This window comes from Antedon mediterranea, chromosome 3 (assembly GCF_964355755.1).
Source record: "Antedon mediterranea chromosome 3, ecAntMedi1.1, whole genome shotgun sequence".
NCBI lineage: Eukaryota > Metazoa > Echinodermata > Crinoidea > Comatulida > Antedonidae > Antedon > Antedon mediterranea.
The window spans coordinates 37492186-37507964 of record NC_092672.1 but is presented as its reverse complement, the minus strand read 5'-3'; the positions used below and the strand labels follow the sequence as shown (position 1 = coordinate 37507964).

The window sequence follows — 15779 nt, the reverse complement described above, 5'->3', positions numbered from 1 at the left end:
TTGGATTACTGATTGTTATGATGATGACTAAAGTTTATGTTATTCAAAAAATGAACAAACGCAGATAGATTTGCAATATGTCGCTGTTCAGAAGCAAACCTAAAACCTTAAAGGTTAGGGTTATGACTATGGATGCTGAACTGGAGTTTTGTATAGATGTAAGTAAAGAATTAAGATAAGAAACTAGACGTCAGCCAGGCAGGAAGATAAGCCTGGCTGCTGAGAAAGAAAGCAGGAAAAGGGGATGAAGGAAGCCCGGAATGTGCCACTAACTTCTAATATGGGATTTACCTTCCTACTAGGCCTAGGCTAGGTTAGCCTGGAATTTCCCCGTGAGGTTTACACGAACAATGAGTGAAATGGGAAATTATCTTTTTGTTAATATTCATCTTTGAATCAGCTAACTCCATTGGAGAGAAATATTATTAGTTTAAAAAAGGAAATATTAAATATATTATTTAAAATTAATTTTGTTTATTATGTGCTATGTAGTGTACAGCTACAGGTCGGCAGCTTTTTGATCTTGTTTGCCGGACACAAGGACTGAGGGAAACTTGGTATTTTGGACTGCAATATGTGGACAAGAAAGGCTATCAAGCTTGGCTAAAAATGGACAAAAAGGTAAGACATCTACCATACTAACGCTACTAAAATTACTTACTGACTTCTTAATATTTTACATTGTCATTCTCTCTTGCCCTTTTTGTTTTTTTTAAGCATTTCCTTTTGTTTGCCTAAGTTTTTGTTGACCAGGTCAAACAAAACCTCTTACAGTATGAGAGTAAAAAACATTTTTTTTTCAAACATCTTTATTAAATAGAAATATCAATAACTTGCTCTTTTCTTTTTTTTCCAAAATTCTTTTCTTCTATTGTGTTATACATTTTCAATTTTCTTTATTTAACCTTTTTTTTTTTCTATATAAGGTGACAGAGCAAAATGTATCAAAAGAGAATCCATTACAGTTTTCATTTCTTGCCAAGTTTTACCCAGAAGAGGTATCAGAGGAACTCATCCAGGAAATTACGCAGCACTTGTTCTTTCTTCAAGTAAAACAGAAAGTCTTAAGAGCCGAGATCTACTGCTCACCAGAAGCGGCAGTCTTGTTAGCTGCATACGCCATTCAGGCTAAGGTTAGAATTATGTACTTGAAGTAATAGACAATTACTATATACAGGTTGAATGGCCTGTGTGTAGAGACCGAAAATGAGAGGGTACTACTACTGTAATCTACAAGTACAGCATTTGTTGTGGACAGGAAAGGGATAGTTCCAGATAACAACAAGACATGTTTAGACCCTTAGGAGAATGTAGTAAATGTGCATTTGTTTGGTGTTGGCACTCAAATATTTATTTGACACAACAATTAAAGGTTAAGCATTGGCATGAAATTCAATCTAGGGTTTTCATGATTTAGAAATGATATGTCTTACTGTCTAATTTATCAGTTTTTTGTTTAAATTGTTTCAGTATGGTGATTATGACCCTATGTACCATCGTGTCGGCTTCCTTGCGGAAGAAGAACTTCTCCCACAAGATGTCATTGAACAGTACGACATGACACAACAAATGTGGGAAGACAAAATAACGTCATGGTATGCACAGAATGAGGGCATGACCAGGTAGGTAATGGTACATAGAATAGGGATGAAGAAGTTATGTGAGGAATGAGGTACAAAATGATGAGGTAGAGAGTTGGGGGGGGGGTGGGGAAACAGTCTGTAATGGAGGCAGGGATGGGAAAGTTGGTGGGGGAAATGGAGGTACAGAATGAATGAAGACTTTATCATAATGGTAGATAGGGGAGGAGAGCAGTCTGTAACGTGTGTATTTGTGGAGGATTAAAATATTGAAGGGGTTAACAAATGTGATTTGATTATTTATTGTAAAATATACCATTGTCATCTTAAGTCTTATTACACTTATTGTCTTCCAGAGATGAAGCTGAAATGGAATACTTAAAATTTGCTCAAGATCTTGACATGTATGGAGTGAACTATTTTGAAATAACTGTAAGTTACAATCTATTTGTCCTATTGCAAATATGAACAACTTTTGATGAAATTGTTACACTTATTTGGCATTTTTCTTTTATCAATATTTTCATTAAACTGTTTTGAAATTGAAACACACACCATATGTTCAAAAATGCAATATTTCAAAATTATATCAAAAGAAAGAATAAATATTAGGATTATCCATACAATACAGCATGGAAGTTTTTATACTGTAGTACTTTCTACCTGATTATATCAAAATATTATATCTTATATTCTTGCTATAATATTATAATAAATATTTTACTACATTTTTATGGCTGAATTTAATATAAGTTTAAGTTTTAAAACTACAGAAGTTTCAAATAAAAAGGAATAATTTGCACTAATTGATAACAGTGAATTGTTCCTTTAAGGAAGTTATTGCAATCAAAGGGCATTTCCTGTGAAATCAGACAACATAAGAACAACTAAAATAAGGGCTGGTAAAGTGATTAGAGGTAGCCAGCATTGTTATCTCAAAAACCACAACAAATGGTGACTCATGGCTAACACACAGTGTATTAGCCAACAATGCAATATTGTTGTGTTTTATAAATTGTTGATAAGTGAGCAATGTTAACTAAAAGAAATTCTTTATGTCGAGTGAATCTATGGAAACAAGCTTTTGAACTTATATAGGGTTATCCACTTGCTCTTATCTATTTGTTATTTAATTTTGTATGTATATGTTTTTGTGCTCTGATTAAGAGCAGTACATAATAGCACAAGCAAGATGTTTGTAACAAATAATGTTCCCTCATTCTATGAATATTGGAGGAACTCTTCGTAGTTTTAAGAACAGAATTCATGATAGTTGTAATAGTCTGATTAAATAGTTAACATACTTCAATAATCCAACCTACATCAGCGTTGATGCCATGATTTTTTAGGATATTGTTTTTGTTTTTGTTTTTGTTCCTAATTTCCTGGTGATATGTTTTCTCTTTTTGGTTTGCATGTTTTGTCTATGAATGTACTATCATAAATAAATTAATGAATGAATCAATCAATATTTAGTTCATTATTTCAAACAAAATATTAAATTGTTCTTTCTATTTTGTTAGAATGATAAAAAGACACCGTTACAGCTTGGAGTCGATGCCTTTGGACTTCATGTGTATGAAGCAGAGAACAGGTTCCGTCCACAAATCTCGTTTCCCTGGAGTGAAATCGGGGACATCTCATACAGAGATAAAAAAGTAAAGGTTTCTTTCATATAAATATATATTTTGAAGCACAGTTCAATATTTTTTTGTCCAAATTGTAATTATACTTAATGGCTAACAAACACAGATAGGGAAATGAGAAAAAAATGTTAAAATGTTGATTTAAAAATTTATTTTGATTTGTTTGAATAATAATATTCTCTTTTTTTAGTTTACTATAAAACCAATTGATAAGAAGTCGTCAGATTTCAGCTTCATTTCACCAAAAAGTAGAAGAAATAAATTGGCAAGTATTATGGTTTCCTTAAATACAATAATTTATCAGCAAAATAAATTCCATGATAAATATTATGTGAATATATACACTGTAAAAATAAATATTAATAATTAAGATGTTTTTTTAAATTTGTATAGATTTTAGATTTATGCGTAGGAAATCATGAACTGTTTATGTTACGGAGAAAAACAGATTCCATGGAGGTGCAACAAATGAAGACACAAGCAAAAGAAGAAAAAGCCAAACGACAGGTTAGTTTGAGTAAAGTCTAAAGTGCTGTCTACACTATCAAATTTTATGTGACAATAAAATGTGATGTGCCCATATATGGACATGATGATGTCATGTCACTACCATATTTGGGTACATGACACTTGGTTTGTCAAACTAGTTTGATAGTGTTAACTTTTTTTAAGTGTTTGAAGGGTCTGTTGTATGTACAAAAAAATACATCTCAAAAATAGATTTTAAGAGTTATTTCTTTAAACAATTTGTGTGACATATGCCATGTATGCACTGTAGCCATTCATTCCTGGTATAACTGATCTAATTCCCCTGTCAATGTAGTTGATTATTTTTCTCGTATAATAGATTGAGAGAAACAAATTAGCGAGAGAAAGACAGCTGCGAGAACTTGCTGAGAAAGAGAAGGAAGATTTACAGCAGCAGTTGCAGGCTTTCCAAGAAGAAGCCCTCAATGCCAAAGATGCATTGGTATGTTTATTTATATTTCTGTTCTTTTTCACACACAACAACTCACCATTTAGAGGATGGATACAGTAAGTCTCATCTAAAGCTAAATCTACACTATCAAACTAATTTGTGATGTGCCCTAATATGGTAGTGATATGACATCATCATGTTCATATATGGGCACATCACATTTTGTTGTCACATAAAGTTTGATAGTGTAGACAGAGCTTTATGGATTGAGTGGAGTAGTGAGTTACACCCGTGGTAATAGGTAAGGATTGAACACTGGACCATAGGTTTTGAAGGCAAGCATGTTAACCACCAAGCTACTGCTCCAGTACAAATAATATTTACTTGCTCACAATACGTCAGTTGCTGACCTTGCTTGTTGATTGTTCAGTTGCCTTGTATAATAGGTTAGCTTGTTGATTGGTTCAATTCTTTGAAATTATTGTTTTATGTTGTGTTTAGATGCGGTCAGAAGAAGCAGCTGATCTATTAAGTGAAAAGGCTAGAGTGGCTGAAGAGGAGGCTAGACTTCTATCCCAGAAGGCATCACAGGCGCAGCAAGAAATCCAAAGAATAAACATGCAAGTCATACAGGTACTTCTCTATTAATGCTCAAACAACCTTTCTATAAATTTAAACTACTTTTTGTGTCGGATAGTATATTTATATAAAAATATCATACATTTTTTGTAAAGCTCTGTCTACAATATCAAACTTTATGTGATGTGCCCATATATGGGCATGATGATGTCATATCACTACCATATTTGGTCATATCACTAACATATTTGGGCACATCAAACTAGTTTGATAGTGTAGACAGAGCTTAACACCTGACATTTTTCTGTTTAAAGAGTGAAGAGGAGAAACGACTTATGGAACAAAAACTACAAGAAGCCAGTGAGATTGCTAGAAGGATCGTAGAGGAATCAGAAATGAGGTAGTTATTATTGACTACCGTATTTATTCAAATAAACGCCCCCGCTATGAATAAACGCCCCCGCTATGAATAAACTACCCCCTCCCCTTAAATAAACACCCTTCATAGAATATCATTTGAAATGAGGTATCATTTGGAATGACGTATTCATTATTGACTATTTAAAGCTTTTAATAAAATAAAAATATGTTATTACAGTAAGTTTTCCCATTGATATTGTCGGACAAAAATCAAAGAAAGGATGAGTGAAAGGCACACTACTTGTGCTTTAGTAATTGTTTTTATTTAGAATTTAAATATTTGTAATATGTTTTTAATATTTTTAGAATGATTGAAGCAGAAGATCTAAAACAACAGTTAATACAAGCAAGACAAAGTGAAATGATTGCCAAAGAAAAACTCATTGAAATATCTGTAAGTTAAAGAATAGAATAATAATAAATAAACTCATTGAAAAATCTGTAAGTTAAAGGATAGAATAATAATAAATAAACTCATTGAAATATCTGTATTAAAAAGAAAAAATGATGATAATTAGAATAAAAACAAAACAAAAATTATCGGTTAATTTTTTAATCAATAAAGTGACAAAAATCACCAGAATCCTAATTACAATGCAACAGTTTGTCCTCCAGGTCAAAGATTAAAAATTATTGCATTTATCTGATAATTGTCCGATTTAAATGAGATAATTATTGGTTAATTTTTCTCGAGTGGAAGCGGTTAAATCCCGTTTCCACAGGCAGTTTATCAGTTAATTTTTCTCGAGTGGAAGCGGTTAAACCCTGTTTCCACAGGCAGTTTATCTGTTAATTATGGAAATACAGCCTCAAAATGAATGTTACTGATGTTGCTGTTTCTTCTTTTGAATTAATTGTTTGTTTTTTTTTAGATACAAGGTTTACCAACCATCGATACAAATCAACTTTTGACCAACGAGAACGACACAGAAGTTGAAAAACTTTCAAAAGAAATTGAAAAAGAAAGGTAAGAAAAAAAATCGTTATTACACCACCAGTTGATGTTGTCATTTTTAGGCTGTGTAATGGTTATGTATTTAAATGTAACTTATTTACATACAGAATTGAATACCAGGAAAAGAGTAAAAACTTACAATTGCAATTGAATGGACTTAAATCAGAAATTGAAGAGTTGAAAGTAGAAGAAAAACAAACAAATTGGGATATTATACATAATCAGCTGTTACAGCAAGGAGAGAATAAATATGCAACGTTACAAAAGGTACGCTCATCATTAACTTTTTTTTTGTATCTATAACAACATTTAAAATAGACTGATTTAAAAGAAAATACAGGCAGACAGAAAGATAAAGAAATCTATCTGCATAATAAAAAAGAAACATCAATAGAGACATGGGTATCTGTGAACTTAAGCACTGTCTACACTATCAAACTAGTTTGACAAAAAAAGTGTGATGTGCCCAAATATGGTAGTGATATGCTCAAATATAGTAGTGATATCATTTCCATATATAGGCACATCACATTTTTGTTTGCACATAAAGTTTGATAGTGTAGACAAATATTTATGTGTGATGATAGTTTGCTGATTTTAAAGCAGGAAAGGGGGGGGTGGGGGCCGGAATGGGGAGGCAGTGGTAGTGGAAATGCTTACACATCAATAATATCAAAATATATATTATATCTTTAATAATGAAGACTTTTGGTTTCTTTTTTCTTCAGACTAAAGCGGGAACGACTCAAGATCGTGTAACTTTCTTTGAGGAACTGTGACGGTTTGTGGCAGAGGAAAACCTTACTTGTATCTCATCTCTAAATAATTACAAAGTGCCTATGACTTGCTATGTGCTTATCACGCTACTGTTTGTCTTCCTATATAAATTAAACACCTTTGAACTATGAACTGTGACCTCTGAACTATCCCATGAACCTTGACATTAAGTTTATAATACGTATTTAATTAAACCGTTTAAAATGGACACTTTATACATAAAATCAGTTGAACACAATTCTATTATAGTTTAATGACAGAATACAAATAATATCATCATCATTTGTTTACTATCTAAGATTTGTTTAAGTATTTATATAAAATTAAATTGTATTGTAAAGCAATCATACATGTATTATAACATTTCCACATTATATAGACAAAATAAAACTACAGTACATTTATAATAGTGCTGACATTGTCATTCATTCTCATATAAACAATTTTAGAACAAAGATTGGATGGATATAGTAGATTTTTATTTTTTATACTGACATGCAATTCCATAACATGTTGTTTAGACCTTGACTTCACTTCAATAAACAATCAATATACTATAGCTTAATATGTACAGTATTTAACTTTATATCACTTCATTTACCCTACTGCTATTGTACCACCTTCCATATATTGTGCAAATACTAATTTAGTTTCATTTATAGTAAAACTATCTTGACATGATAAGCAAGACTGTATATCTAAACAGTCCCTCTATAAAAGTTTAATTTTCCAAACATGCGCCAATGTCGCTCATGAATTATTAATGAGGCTCATGAATTATTAATGAGGTTCATGAATTAATAATGAGGCTCATAAAATATTAATGAGGCTCCTTACTTATGGGAATGAATGGTGCACCAGTTTGATTAAATTCCGGCCTTATATTATAAATAATATTGTAATAATTGAAAAAGTGGTAACATTGGTAACAATTGAACAAGATATTATTTTAAAAGAAATTGTAATGTTATAAAATTATCTCGAATGATTTAATTTGTTTTTTATTTAAATTTAAATATTAAATAGATTGCCAATATAAATGTGCTTCCATGTATGCTAGTTTTACTATTTGTTTAAATTAGTTCATTTAATAATACTTGTGTTGTGTAATAATAATTATGTTTGTCATGTCGTAATTAGTTTTTGGGTCAAGAAAATCGAAGACAAGGCCAATTTTTAATATCAATTATGATTTACCCATAGTAGGCAAAAAGTCTGTAATTTAGATAGAATTTGAGATGCTAAGTGACTCACAAACATATATCTTTTTAAAGGTGTTTGAGTCGCTTAGGCTTCGAATACAACCGGTTTAATGTTTGTTATTTTCGAAGTTCTGTTACGTTTTCCTTTGCGTAGTACTGTATTGTAATTTATGTAAATGTATTCATTCTGTCTTCAATTATCAAACTTTATGTGACAAAAAAATGTGATGTGCCCATATATGGACATGATGATGTCATATCACTACCATATTTGGGCACATCACTACCATATTTGGGCATATCACACTTTTTGTCAAACAATTTTGATAGTGTAGACAGAGCTTTAATTGAAGTATCATCTAATGCAAAATATTGTTATAATTGTAAATAGTGTTATTAAATAGCTGAACCTTTTTGGGTGAGCTGAATTGTTAGATGAGTAAAACAAAAACAGCTTGAAATTGCCTTTCATCCTTCTGTTGAGTCCTAGTGCTTGTTAGATGAGTAAAACCATAGTTGATTATGGTAAAACAAAACATTCCTTCTTTTTTTTCGTTGCTTCCTAGTGGAAACCAAGCCTAGTGCTTGTTAGATGAGTAAAACCATAGTTGATTATGGTAAAACAAAACATTCCTTCTTTTTTTTCGTTGCTTCCTAGTGGAAACCAAGCCTAGTGCTTGTTAGATGAGTAAAACCATAGTTGATTATGGTAAAACAAAACATTCCTTCTTTTTTTCGTTGCGTCCTAGTGGAAACCAAGCCTAGTGCTTGTTAGATGAGTAAAACCATAGTTGATTATGGTAAAACAAAACATTCCTTCTTTTTTTCGTTGCGTCCTAGTGGAAACCAAGCCTAATGCTTGTTAGATGAGTAAAACAACTTGAAACAGCCCGTTCCTTTTTCGTTTCGTTTTAGTGGAAACCATGCCTAGGCTGCATTCACACATGTTCTGTTCACGGAAAGCTGAATTCCGTTTACGGAACGGAAGACAATTCTGATTTATTTTGTTCAAAATTCTTAATAAACAAATAGTATATTTAATATAAAATGGCAACAACATTTAAAAAAAGAGAATCACGATAACTTTAAATATAAAGTTTACTCATATATAGGCCCTCAAACATTTCAAGAAACATTTTCTAACAAACCGTGAAACAGGTGTGAAAGTAGCGTTACTGATTGTAAAGCCCTGTCTACACTATTAAACTAGTTTAATAAGAAAAAGTTTCCAAATATGGTATTGATATGTTCAAATTTGGTATATTTATATAACATCATCATGTCCATATATGGCCACATCACATGTCCAGGTTTTCTTGTCTCTCAATCAAAGAAACGTTTTCCGATAAAATGGAAGCAAGCTAACGTGTGCCCTATCTTTAAAGCTGGTTCTAAATCTGATGTACGCAATTATAGACCGGTTTCATTGTTGCCAACTATTTCTAAAGTTTTTGAAAAAATTGTTCACGACCAAATTTTTAAATATATATCACCAGTTATTAGTGACCATCAACACGGATTTTACCCAGGAAGGTCTTGTGAAACAAATTTGTCTGTTCTGTTGTCACATGCGTATGACGCAATAAATGCAAAAGGGCAATGCGAAGTTGTATATACAGACATGGCTAAAGCCTTTGACAGGGTCTCCCATAAGTTGCTCTTGTTTAAACTTCAACAATTTGGTCTAAATCACGATTTAATTTTATTTTTTACAAGTTATTTATCGGACAGGTTTCAGAGAGTCACTTTTGATGGTAACACGTCTGAATGGCTTCCAGTTTTATCTGGCGTGCCTCAGGGGTCTATTTTGGAGCCTCTTTTTTTTCATTATGTTTATTAACGATTTTTCCTTTGTTCCTCGTCATTCTAATGTTCTTATGTTTGCTGACGATATTAAATTATTTAAGTCTATACAAACTTTAAATGATTTGTTGTTGTTACAAGAAGACGTTGACAGACTCATTCACTGGTGCGACACTTGGAATATGTCAGTCAATGCCTCTAAATGCAAATCAATGTCTTTTACTCTTAAGAAAAAACCCATCTATTTTGACTTTTATATTAAGAATATTATACTTGAAAGAGTCTCTGTTCATAAAGACCTTGGTGTTTTTTTAGATAGTTCATTAACCTTCTGTAAACATATTGATTTTATAGTCTCTAAATGCAATAGACTTTTGGGTTTTCTTTGGAGACATTGCAGACATATCAACGATAAAAAGGCATTAGTTATTTTATACAAATCTTTAGTTAGGTCGAATCTTGCATTCTGCAGTGTTATTTTTAACTCTATTTCTCTTGCCCAGTCTTCTAGATTACAAAGTGTACAGAACAAGTTTTGTCGATTTTATGTGCGTAAATTTGGTTCTATTAGCAAAGACGTTCTTATTAATTTAGCGGGTAGGCGTAAGTTATTTGATTTAATTTTTCTTTTTAAAGCTGTGAACTCAATTTTTCATGGTAATTTTGAAGTGTACTTTCCTATTTCTGTTCCACAATATCAATTGCGTTATCCTGCTTTATTTTCTATATCAAGAGGGAGGGTAAATATTACTAAAAATGGTTTTGTTAATCGTTTGCCTAAGTTATACCACTCACTATGTAAAATTGATGGATCTGTTGATATTTTTTTTTATTCCCTTGCTTGTTTCCGTCACAAGGTTTTGTCTAATGTCATTAATATTTAAATGTTGTCTTGTTTTCTGTTGATTTTTGCTTGTATATTATATGTTATATTTTACGACTTTCAGCCCTGTTAATGGTGACGTTTGGTCACTGTAGGGTGATGATGAAATAAAATAAAAATAAAAATAAAATCAACATTATTATTTTTTTCCCATCAGAATCTGGATCAACTTCTAAGGTTCTACAAGAGTCTGCAGTTCCTTATATTGGTGAAAGTTCCGTCTGTTCAGGCTTTAGTGGCTATTCAGCCGGCGACCTTACCTCCAATATGATCTGTGCAGGTTACGACGAAGGAGGGGTTGATGCGTGCCAGGTACGTGATCTTGTCTTTATGATTATTAGATAATATATTCATTTTTTGTCTATGCAACGAACCCTCAATTTGTTTTAACTTTTATTCCACAAGAGGGAAGGTGAATTTGCAGTCCAGTGCAGTTTTTTGGGCGTTGACTTGGTGGAGCTTTTAAGCGTATGGGGTGTTTCTGAATTGCGAGACGGGACGTGTTAGGCCTACATGCCTTAATTTCTCATTTCCTTGATTCCTAACTAGAGACACAACGCCATGACGTAAGCGCAATGTATGTGATTCGACCAATCACAAGCGATGAATCATCTGAACTGTCGCGTTGCGCCTACATCATTGCGTTTTCTCTTGAGTGGGAACCAATCTTTATTACTAACAAAGTATTTTGAATTCATTGAGACCAAAAGACGAGAGGAGAGGGGGGTTGAATGGAGAAGAGGGAGAGTCTTCATGCTGTATTGAATTCAATAACAATAATTTATGTATTGCAATGATGCAATGAATGTATATAGTTGTACAATAAATATATCGTTTTAAATTGTAGAATTTGTCTGAATATGTATTTTTTGCAACAAATGTCACAAAGTCGTCGCAGCAAAATAGTGTTAACAACCCTAAATGGTTTAAAACTTAAAAAAAATTAATTTGTGAGAAACTTGATTAATGTAAAATGACATCCCGGACTACATTCACACTTTCCGTTTCACGGAACGGAAAACGGCGCCGTTTATACATTGTTTGACAATCTGCATGGCCGGTTCATTGTTAATATTAGTATGTCGGTTGTTACCGTTTATTGTATGATCGTTTATTTAAAAGAAGGCTTGATTAAAAAGATATGTTATTAGTACGTAGTTGAAAAAAAAACCCTGCAGAAACAGATAATTGATAATCATAGTTTTTGGATGGAGCTTACTTACTTTGTTCTGTAGTTACTTTGCTTAAGTTCATATTATGTGAGGGCGGCCTACACTATCTTTTGTTTTATTGTTATTGAATTCGTTCGAGCGTGCGATTGTTCAGTGAAGCGGAGACCGTAAACAATACCTTTGACTTCCAGTACCGAATAACAATTCTACGTGTCATTATTTAACGATTCGCTGGTCTAAGAATCCCTTTATTTTATTTTAGAAGAATCTAAAGAAAATGAAGGCTGTTTTTACGGCACTTCTTTGTCTACAGGCAATGTGTATTGCTATCTCTGCTGATGTTATGAAGGCTAAAGTTGAGGTAAGGCTAAAAAAACTAGCATATAGCTAGCGAGTAGAGACAGTCCAGTTAGCAGCTGGTTTAGGAATGTTGAGTTGAGTGGGCTGGTCCCTACTTACCGTACTACCCTGGAGGTGCACAATCCCCGACAGCAGATGCTTTACTTATTATTGATAGAGATAGGCCTACAAGAAATATTTACTTATGTTTTTCTCACCTGTCTACCGAGTAAAAATACCGGCCATTTTATTATGTTTTATTTGGACAATAAAACTTAAGTAGTTTATATTTTTATTTTACAAAAAAATGAATACATTTAAATTTAATTTTCAATATTAGTGCAGTATGTTACATTTTTTAGCATAGCTTTTCAAATACTTCAATAATAATTCGTTGACTTGTGTTTGTGCAAAAAAAAAAAAAAAATGATTCATAAAAAGTTAGAATAACACATACTAGCAAGATTGAAATCAAATACAAATGCAATGTATTTAAAAATTTCAGAGAACAATAAACCTTTTTTTTTAAAATTTGCAGAGTTGCACCGGATGACGTTTGAACAAACTGCCGGAAGTTAAACGGTTCATACATGATGACCTCCCATACTTGTATCTTTTGTAAACAATCTTTTTTATTGAGAATCATAAATCATGTCAAGATAGTGTTTGGCAATGTTATCAATTGATAGTAGAAACATGATACCAGATCCTTCAGGGGTAATAAACAGTACTGTAGAATAAGTGGTAGGTATAATAGTAATATCCTGGCTTTATAAAGCTCCTTTGGTTATAAACAACCGGTTCTGGTTCTCTACGCGCTGTACATGTTATTACCCCGGTAATTTTTGGATCCAAAAAATATGGAAACATACTCCCATAATGCAGCTAGTAATCAGGGCAAAGTTGTGTCTTCACGTTATCAGGTACCTTTTGTACACCTGGTTGGAGAGAGGCAAACTTAAGTTAACTGTCTTGCGACAAGCGTTGGATTCGAACCCACAATCAGTAGTCCAGCGTCCAACACACGCGCCACATGCCTTACTGGTATGAAGTGGTGTTAATACATTGACAATTGTTCAATGTTCCAGTAGATGATATACAAATAATGAATGTTTATGAGTGCAATGGTACAAATAATGGCACGAGGTGAATGATGAAAGGTTATATCAACGAGGCAAAGCCGAGTTGATATAACCTTTCATCATTCACCAAGTGCCATTATTTGTACCATTACACGAATACAAAACATTCATTATTTGTTTTATATAACATCTAGACGTTTTTTTTTCGTACACAAAAATGTTTCAAAAAGTACTATTTAACGATCGTTGAATAGTGCGTACTATTGCACGCCATGTGACCCACATTCGTCCAATCAAATGACAGGAATTTATATAGGTGTTATATAATATTTAATATTGCATCAATAATTGTTGCATAATCAAGTGCAAACATTTAATTTCCTTGATTTTCTGAATGAAGCCACAATGCAGAGTTCAAGCCCAAACCTGGCGCCTCTCCTTTCATGTTTCTACTAGATGCTAATGACGAAACGGTAGAGGTACGTAGCATTTTGATTTAATGTATAGAAATAATATTACAATAGAACTACTCCTATTAAGCTCTGTCTACACTATCAAATTTTATGTGACAAAAAAAGTGTGATGTGCACAAATATGGTAGTAATATGCCCAAATATGGTAGTGATATGACATCATATTTATGGGCACATCACATGGTTAAACTTCCATTCCACTCAGTTGTAAAGGATTACCTGGGAAAGATAAGCTGGCGTGGAAAGGATTACCCGAGGAAGATAAGCTGGCGTGGAAAAGATTACCTGGGGAAGATAAGCCTGCGTGGAAAGGATTACCTGGTAAAGATAAGCTGGCGTGGAAAAGATTACCTGGGGAAAATAAGCTGACGTGGGAAGGGACTGGCCATCCTACAACATGAGCTGTGGCTTTAGTACAATGAGCTCTTAAACAGCTTATTCTCTTTTATTGAGAATGAATACGGGACCTTTACCTTATAACAAAGATTAGTGTAGCAATAGTTGTATGGATATAATATGTACACTTTTTGCTGCATTATAACTGTCTTGTTTTCATCAGAAAATTGATATGGCCCCAATGACACAAAAAGAGTTGAATGCTTTGATGGTCCACAAAGGATTTTACAGAAAGAAGACATTGCATGCAGAGGTACCAGAAGAATACCAAAATGGACCTTATGTGGAGAAAACAGCAGAGGAGTACGAAAAAGAAGAATTATAATTCCATGATAATAACACCTTCATAAATATTCATAATGTAATTTATTGTTATGAATATTCATAAGGGTAATATCAAATGCAATAACAAATGTATTATTTAGCACATCTATGGCTTTAAATGTAATATTCAAAATTCCTTTTTAAATATTATTTAAATTATTTTTTGAAACCCCTGTGGTTTTATGCATGCTTTTAATATTGAATGTTATTATTAATGTTTAATAATGTGTGTAATGTAATAGTAATGTTGTTCAGTAATGCACTAACATGTTGCTTGTTAAGTAAGTATAATAATGAAGGTTTTATGAAAATGCGTTACTGTATTTGGGTATTTTGGACAATCTCTGATATAGGAAATAAATGCTATAGCCCCCTCTATTATTATTTTTCAGAGCAGTGTCTTAAGACCAAAACTATCTCTGCTAACTTGAATTTGGGTGTTTTTGTGAAAATGCGGTGATTAAGTCAGAATGATATGACATTTTTCTTCAGATATTTTCTAGAATTTGTCGATCAAAAATGTATATTTTTTGCCGAAATTATAGAGTATATTACAAGTGACTATGAGGCAATCAACTTTCTGGACATCGGGTGAAGAGTGGCAATAACAGTGTTAGTAGTTGAATAGTAAATAATATTACAAGTGCATTATATAATGATGATATAAATTTTTTACAAAAGAAAAAGAGGTTTATTGTTGTAAACAGTTGGTCAGTACTACTGACCAGTAACTGATGTTGACCTTTGCTCCTTCTAGTAGGTAAAGTCCTAACCCTATTAATTAATCTTTTTATACAGTTTTGGTGGTAATTTTGAAAGCCATAGATGATGCATATTCTATAATTATTGCTCTCTTTCTAGATATATTTGCCTTATTTTACTGCCTTGCAATGTGTGAACAAAAAATTGGTCTACCTGGGCCTATAAACTGTAGTACCTGTGTCTACCAGGGCCTATACATGCATTCACGATCAAAAAAAATGATGATCTTGGTATAAATTTCTCAGTGAAAGTATCATGAACTGACACAATTTGACACGTCTGCGTGTATGGGTCATATATGGACACATTTCTACACTAAGCGCTGTATAATAGTCTTGTTGAGTATTTACTGCATTTATTTGTACATTGGCTTTTTGAAAGTGAATAAATTAAATCCAGTAAAATTTGAATCTGGTCATTTATTTTGGGTGTCTAGAAAGTCATCATTCCGTTTATATTACAATATA

The 15779-nt window shown here is 32.5% G+C and overlaps 2 protein-coding genes across 3 annotated transcripts; both read left to right on the top strand.

Moving 5' to 3' along the window:
• LOC140045488 (merlin-like) lies at positions 1–8525 on the top strand. 2 transcript variants are annotated; one of them, XR_011844586.1, is made up of 16 exons: positions 1–158; positions 493–621; positions 927–1133; positions 1471–1622; positions 1937–2012; positions 3104–3238; positions 3417–3491; positions 3620–3733; positions 4074–4196; positions 4647–4778; positions 5039–5124; positions 5451–5538; positions 6017–6111; positions 6207–6366; positions 6828–7664; positions 7705–8525. XR_011844586.1 is itself a non-coding variant. In XM_072090410.1 (15 exons), exons 1-15 carry the CDS (start codon positions 78–80, stop codon positions 6876–6878), a joined length of 1704 nt encoding a protein of 567 aa, XP_071946511.1. In that variant the 5' UTR covers positions 1–77; the 3' UTR covers positions 6879–8525. The 2 variants fall into 2 exon arrangements, 1 of the variants encoding a protein (XP_071946511.1); XM_072090410.1 differs by having other exon boundaries at positions 6828–8525.
• A 3570-nt stretch (positions 8526–12095) lies between these two features.
• Positions 12096–15736, top strand: LOC140045487 (selenoprotein M-like). Its single transcript, XM_072090409.1, has 4 exons — positions 12096–12297; positions 12814–12884; positions 13758–13836; positions 14390–15736. The coding sequence occupies exons 1-4, from the start codon at positions 12214–12216 to the stop codon at positions 14549–14551; spliced, it is 396 nt and encodes a 131-aa protein (XP_071946510.1). The 5' UTR covers positions 12096–12213; the 3' UTR covers positions 14552–15736.
• The last annotated feature ends 43 nt before the right edge of the window (positions 15737–15779 follow it).